Source organism: Lactuca serriola, chromosome 3 (genome assembly GCF_051521515.1).
Source record: "Lactuca serriola cultivar US96UC23 chromosome 3, Lser_US96UC23_V15, whole genome shotgun sequence".
Taxonomy (NCBI): Eukaryota; Viridiplantae; Streptophyta; class Magnoliopsida; order Asterales; family Asteraceae; genus Lactuca; species Lactuca serriola.
In genome coordinates this window covers 302,864,543-302,871,744 of record NC_136410.1, presented here as the reverse complement: position 1 = coordinate 302,871,744, position 7,202 = coordinate 302,864,543, and the positions used below count along the sequence as shown (strand labels likewise).

Genomic DNA, 7,202 nt, shown 5'->3' with positions numbered 1-7,202 from the left:
AGTCAAACTACAAGAGAGCAAGGCGGCGATGCTGAGTCGTGTGGAACAAAAAATGTTAGAAGCACAAACGTTATTTCAAGAGGCATAAAAAAACAATTTGGAAATATTGAAAATGAAAGTGGGTGACTATGAGGGCGAAAATTTTGAGATTTTTCACGCATTGAAAGAATCCGTCCATGCAGAACGAAAAACAACCCGCAAACCTTTTTATGTTTTTTTAGTAATTTTTCTTTTCATGTTTTTTTTTAATTAATGTATTTTTTAAAATTGATGTGTGTTTTTTTATTGAATGAAAAAATAGTTTTTTTTTTATAAAATGTTTTTATTATATTTTTGATTTAAATTTCATTAAAAAATGATGTGTAATAATGTTTTAATGGCAGGTATATCATATCTTTAGTGGTTGGATATGATAATAAGATGACACCCATCATATTAATGGTTAGTGATGGATACTCTGAATAATCTAAGACATAGGAGCCTTAGGTGCTTAGAGAGTTCACGCCCTTTGTCATTGGGCACACCAAGGATCATAACTCCTCCTTTTGCCCATTAATTTTTATCTAATAAATTCCTCACAAGTCTTTTCATGTACTTGTTGATTATTTTCTCTTTAAACCGATTAATTTCATGTACTTGTTGATTATTAATTTCATATTGTTATGTCATATAGTGGCGGACCTTAGTGGTGCCCAGGGGTCCTGGACCATTTCTCCGACGCCAGCACGTAGTGTAAAAAAAAAATTTAATGTTTTTTCTATTAGGTGCACCGGCTTAAAACACGAGTGACACTATTAATATAGATTTATTTGGAAATTCTTTTTAGTGTCACCGCTACGAAAATGTTCTGCGTCCGCCTCTGATGTCATATGCACATAATTCTACACTCTTAACTTGCACAAAATAGTAACATTCTAGTGACGACAAGAGCAAATGGGAGATAAGGTTTTTCATTTATGAATGCATTCAGTATGAAAAGTTTGCTTAAGATTATTCATCATTTTGAACACGATGCCTATGTTGAACATATATCATGAATCATACCATCCTTCAAATGCTCAATGCTTAAGTTTCTCGATCGAGATTAGGTTCGGACTAAAATCAATAAATATATCAATATATCTGAGCATGCCCATGAGTTTTGCTAGGTCCAAGTGTCTCTATATCCTTCTGAAGTTCTCTAGCACAATAGATGCCAATTAAGTAACACAACAGAATATACAATTATAAGGTCCAATACAGAATATACAGTAGTTATAAGGTAAACAAACCCAATATATAACATAACATAACATGCATTTGTCTAATATATATATAGTCATTTCCTATATAAAATCTTACTTGAATCATCTGTTATATAAAAGTACAACATGAAACACGAAAGCATCCATCCATTTAATTTAAAGGAATCTAATCATTCATCACTTTTTCCCATACATGGATTCCACCTTCCCATCATTCCCGCCAAGCAACTCATACTTATCTTTCCTCGTCAAATTCGTACACTCAAACCCCAACGTCGCCCCCAAAACCTTCTGAACATGATTCGCCACCTCAATCGACGACCGACCACCGCCCTTCACCGTCATCTCCTCCGGCAACCGTTCCAAAAACGTCACCTCATAAGTCGGCCTCGGGTTCATAAAATAAAAATACGGGTCCCAAAATTTCACCCCACGAACCGTTGTTCCATTAAACATATTCTGTTTCAAATTCATCGCCACCGGAACAATCCTATCGCTTAATTCCGCAAACAACGCGGAGAATCGTAGCAGAAAAGGCTCACGACAGGTGGTCCCCTCTGGGCAGACGACTAAATCGCCTTTTTGGAGGAGCGATTTAATCCGGGCGGCGTCGGCTTCACGGTCGCGGGTCAGGGCGATGGCCGGGATCGGAGATAGGAAACGTGAAAGTTTGCTTACGCTGTAGGTCACGCAGAAGGGTTTCCGGCCGAGGGCGATGGCGATGATGATGGGGTCTAGGGCGGTGCGGTGGTTGCAGACGTAGAGGTTTCCTGGGGTTCCCGGAGATGGTGCTGGTGGTGGGTTGCCGCGGATTATAAGTTTGATTCCGAGCATGCCGTAGGTGTACCGGACTATTTTCTCCGGGAGTGGGAGGTTGAAGTAGACGCGGATTAGGGAGAGGATGAATCCGAATGGGAGCCAGATGTAGGTGATTAGGGCGTTCAGAGGTGTTGGACGTTGGACTAGGCGGCCGTCGTGGAAGATTAGCCGAGTTTTTAGGCGGTCCGGTGGTAGTATTCCGGCGGACTTGTCTTTGGTCACCATGTACCCCTCCTGTATTGTGTACAAATAAGGCTTTTAGGAAAAAAAAAAAAAAAAAAAAAGGTTGAAGTTTAATGTGAAAAAATAAAAAATATACAGGTTATTTTATTAAAAATAAAATAAAATAAGTGTTTAATTAAAAGAATTAATGTGTAAAATCTTTTTTTGTTATTAGTAATATTTTTTAAATCATATTTAATAAATAATTTTTCTTTAAATTTACAAAATTAGACACAAAAAATACTAACAAATGGATATGAATTATAAAAATAGTCATTTTCATTAATTACTTTGTAGAAAATATCTAAAAAAACCCAACATTATAAAAATAAACATCAAAATCTCAGACGAATTAAACTCATCTACGATTTCCCCATTTGATCTATGAATGTACAAGTCAGTAAAGCATGGATGAGCGTTATGAATTGTATGTTCGCATATGTTTTCTTTTTTTTAGTTTTTTGGATTTTTTTTCCGGTATAAATACACTCACACCTAATTAAAATCGCAGATGAACTTAGTCAATCTGCAATTACTCTGAAATACATCTATGATTTTGGATTTTTTTTTACTACGAAATTGATAGAGTTTGACTATAAAACAACCATATTATATATAAAGTTTTGCAAAAAATTATTACTTTAGTTGTTATTTTTTTGGAAAATCCGTTTATATAGATATAGTTTATGTGATAACTTTTTGTAAGACTTTATATATAATATGGCTGTTTCGTAGTCAAAATAAAAAAATAAAAAAAACAAAAAAAACCCAAAATCGCATATGAACTTTAGTGGAAATCGTAAATAGACTAAGTTTATTTGCGATTTTAGTCAGGTGTGAGGGTATTTATACCGTAAAAATAAAAAAATTAAAAAAAATCTACGAACATACAACTCATAATGCGTGTCCGTTTTTTAACGATTTGTACATTTGTAGATCAAATGGGGAAATCGCAGATGGATAATCCATCTGCGATTTTGATGTTTATTTTTGTAATGTTGGGTTTTTTTTTGTTATTTTTTACAAAATAATTAAGAAAATCGATTATTTTTGTAATTTTCTCCAATAGAATTACATAATTTTTCATAACGAAATGTAAGTTAAATACAAAATTTTTGACACCCTAAAACAAGATAGCATGGTTGTGAAAAAAATGGGTATTATATTATATTTGCTACATTGTTTGTATTTCAATGAAAAAAATGGGTATTATATTATATTTGCTACATTGTTTGTATTTCAATTCTTTATTTAATTTACATATAATCTCCTTATAAGTGATGATAACGACATAGTATATACGCTAAATTGTTGTGTTACATTTCTTTATGTAACTTTTTGTTGGTATCATATTTATGCTTTCTATGATTCCTACTCGAATCGGCTTTCACTAATTCAAAATAGGGCAAAATATATAAAACAAATTATATGTTATCACGTTTGTGGTATAATCATTATATTTCAGTTTAAAACCATGTAAACTTGATAAAAAAAATAATAAAATAAAATAAATTATGTAAGTCATTTTTAGATTGAGTTGAACGAGTCAAAACTAACTTATTTTTCGTGATTTTTTAATTTGTCATGTATAAAAAGCTAAAAAACAGTTTATAACCTAACTTATTAAAAAACTACTTAAGCTAGATTTTCAGGAATTTTTTTTCAATTATTTTCAAATATATCCCTAATTAATTATAAAAAACATATTATCCTAAATGTTTTTTTTGTCATTTTATATCATCGTCCTAGCTTATCAACAATTTTTTTTTTTATCAAACTTGATTTTTATCAGCTAGATTATAAAGCTTTTTACAAACATAACCTAACCTATTTATACCAGTTTAATATTATTAGAATACAAAAAGGTTTAATGGTTTTAGTATCTAAATATGTCACTAAATCTATTAAACTTTAATAAAAAATTATGTATAACCTGTTATACGAGATCAAAATGATCGATATAAAAAAATTATTAAACACAGAATTATTTTTGGTAACGATAGTAAAATATAATATAAGGTAAACATAAAATTTAACAATCGGCTAACAAAAGGGAAACACCAAGATGTCTCAATCTGTATTATATTTCATAAATGACCCTTGGGACTTGGGAGAAGGGACGATGAGAAAAGATGGATTGAGTGGCCCTATATATATAAATTAATTTATGATTGTCTGATCACCAACCACTACGCTAAATATATTGATTCTAATTAATGTGTTGTATAGTTCGGATGATAACACATAAATATGCACCGAAAAAACAGATATCACATCCAAATAGACAGCTTTTGTTAATCAATTCTCTATAGTCTATTACAAGAAATTTAAGACTTCATACCTGGTTTTTAACCCTTTATTGTAAACATTATTTTTAACTTTACTTTATTATAGACTAAATTATAATTTTGGACCCTAAGCATAGCTAGCTGGTTTTTTCAATTTTGGTTCCAGATTTTTTTTTCTTTGTAATTTGGTTTATATTTAAAGTTCTTGAAACATTTTTGGTCCTTCTATATTTTTCAAACAAAAATTGCAAAATACAATTATACCCTACGAACAAAGATATTCATTTCACTTAGAACAGTAACACAAAAAAAAATGTGAGAGGAAACCTTTTAGGATTGAATAACAAATTTGGACCTTAAGTATAGTTGACTTTTTAATTTGGTTTAAAAAGTTTTCTCTTGCAATTTGGTTTTTATTTTACTTGGACCAAAATTGCAAATATCATATATACTCAATGACCAAAATGCAATTTTGCTCTTTATTATACTACCATATAATTAAATTTACATAATTTTTGACAGGATTAAAATAAATATAAATAAACAACTGGACCTTGTGTTATAAAGCATGATGGACAATGAAGGTAGTTGGGACCATATGTAATAATACTAAAGAGTCTTTGTGAAATAAATATGATCACGTGATATGAAAAACAATCAAATTAATTATGTAATAAATAATATACTGGGGTTTTTCTAAGATTTATTTGTAAAAAATTTAACCGGTTTATTGTAAAACTCCAAAATTTTCTTCACAAAAAGGAATAATTTCATGACAATGCTGAATGCAGTGATTGGGAAGCACATAAAAAATTGTCTATAAGCAGCAAATTTTAACGAAAATTTAGTGTTATCAGTTACCATTTAGGACTATATTGACATTTACTGCTAGATCAAATCAAGTTCGATGTACAAAATGGCAGCATATTTTTATTTTGAAACTTTTTAAGAACTCCATGTTCATGTTCTTCTTGTTTAGTTATCCACAAACTATTGCAAAAGCATGACGAATTCCTATTTTAACATAAACTTGGTATGAAAGTACATAAACTTCTAACCAAATCCAGGATTCATTTTGACTTGTTCAATAACAATTCTTTTTGAATGGATCTAAGCCATGTGAATGTTACAAGGACAAGATCATGTGGGAGAGCTTCTATCTAGTACTATATGTTATATTGAGCATTAAAATCAAGTTCATGGTATGTCATTGTTACAATTGCATTTTCTCCAGCTAATATTTTAGAATGCAAACCACTAATTAAAATCAAGTTCAAAGGAATCCGTATTCAATGTTGTTATGTTAGCCAAATTTGTGTATTGATTGCAATTGTAAGCTGTTATCAAAGTAAAATCAAAAGCAAAATATGCGTTATAGATATAGAGATCGAAACTGAAATTGAACTAACCTTGCAAACAGACATGAAATCGTGATCTGATTTCCGATCACCAATCCCGATATCAGGCGACTCTTCACCAAATTCTTTCAAAATCGCTAACTTCTTCCATTTCCCGACCAAAACACCAGGCTCCTTCACAAATCCAGTAGCCTTTTTCGTTTTCGGATTTACCTCGATCTCCGTTCCAAGCACCTTCTCCCCTCCCAAATATTCCTTCACGAAAGCCTCCACCATCACCGTCGGATTCGCCGTTACAACAACCTTCCTCTGACACCTATCAAACACTTCAAAACTGTCAGTCCTCACATCCGCCGCGTAGAACCGTGGTAGGACGGCGCGTGAGGCAAGTTCGATGTCGCGGACCTTGATTCCAGAGAACGAGATGAATATCAACATCTTGATAGCTAACGCTTCCGAGATGAATATGTACGCGATTACAATGATCGGAAAGGATAGTAACAGAACAAGGCCTCGAAGGAGACTGCCTGCCTCAATCGCGACGAGCATGTAGTACGGAAACGCGGAACTCGCCTTCAGCAGAGTTCCGTCGAGGTCGGCGGCAATCGAACGGTGGCTGACGGTGGAGAATTCGCATTTGGAGATCGGCGGAAAGGTTTTGTCGCCAAGTTCCGGCTTCGGCAGCGACATTCTCTCTCTCTCTCTCTAGAAACGTCTGAGAGCTTGTAACAGAAGAATTAAGCAGGAGAGGGAAGGTTGAGGTTTTAAATGTGGTGGATTGGTGCCTAGCGGTATAGACGTGGAATAACCAAAGTACCCCTGAAGATGATATCCAAATGACTAAAATGTCCTTTACGTAGTTGAGAGGTTTAAACTTTAAATGCATTGGTAAGAAAGTTGACTTAAGTTGGTGTCTTTATTCAACTAATATCCTTCTTCCATGTTTTTATTTTCGACAAAATTACATAAATGATTATTCGGTTTACAAAAAGTGATGGTGTCAAAGGCATATTGCTTAAAAAGAAAATGTATTTTTTACGTCATTGAGTTTTTTTTATCAATATTTACCACTTTAACTTGTTAAACTGTACACATTCAGTTTTTATAACTGGTTACTTCAGGTTAGCCGGGAAAATTACTTAATAAGGTAATACATTTTTCATTTTGTATACATTTAGTCCTTAATATTTTTGTACATATTTAGTCATTAACATTTTTTTTTGTTTCAAATAAGTCATTTTTTGTACTCATTCAATACTTATGAATAATTT

At 32.5% G+C, this 7,202-nt stretch overlaps 1 protein-coding gene across 1 annotated transcript; it reads right to left on the bottom strand.

Annotated features, from left to right (window-relative positions):
- Positions 1-1,254: 1,254 nt before the first annotated feature.
- LOC145094123 (putative glycerol-3-phosphate acyltransferase 8) lies at positions 1,255-6,677 on the bottom strand. Its single transcript, XM_079032407.1, has 2 exons — positions 5,983-6,677; positions 1,255-2,297 (listed from the first exon to the last, which is right to left on the bottom strand). Exons 1-2 carry the CDS (start codon positions 6,619-6,621, stop codon positions 1,422-1,424), a joined length of 1,515 nt encoding a protein of 504 aa, XP_078888533.1. The 5' UTR covers positions 6,622-6,677; the 3' UTR covers positions 1,255-1,421.
- Positions 6,678-7,202: the final 525 nt, after the last annotated feature.

Coding starts and splice junctions, on each gene's coding strand:
- LOC145094123 (XM_079032407.1), bottom strand. CDS start 6,621: ATGTCGCTGCCGAAGCCGGAACTTGGCGACAAAACCTTTCCGCCGATC. Junction 2,298..5,982: donor ATTTCATGTCTGTTTGCAAG/GTTAGTTCAATT, acceptor TACACAATACAG/GAGGGGTACATGGTGACCAA.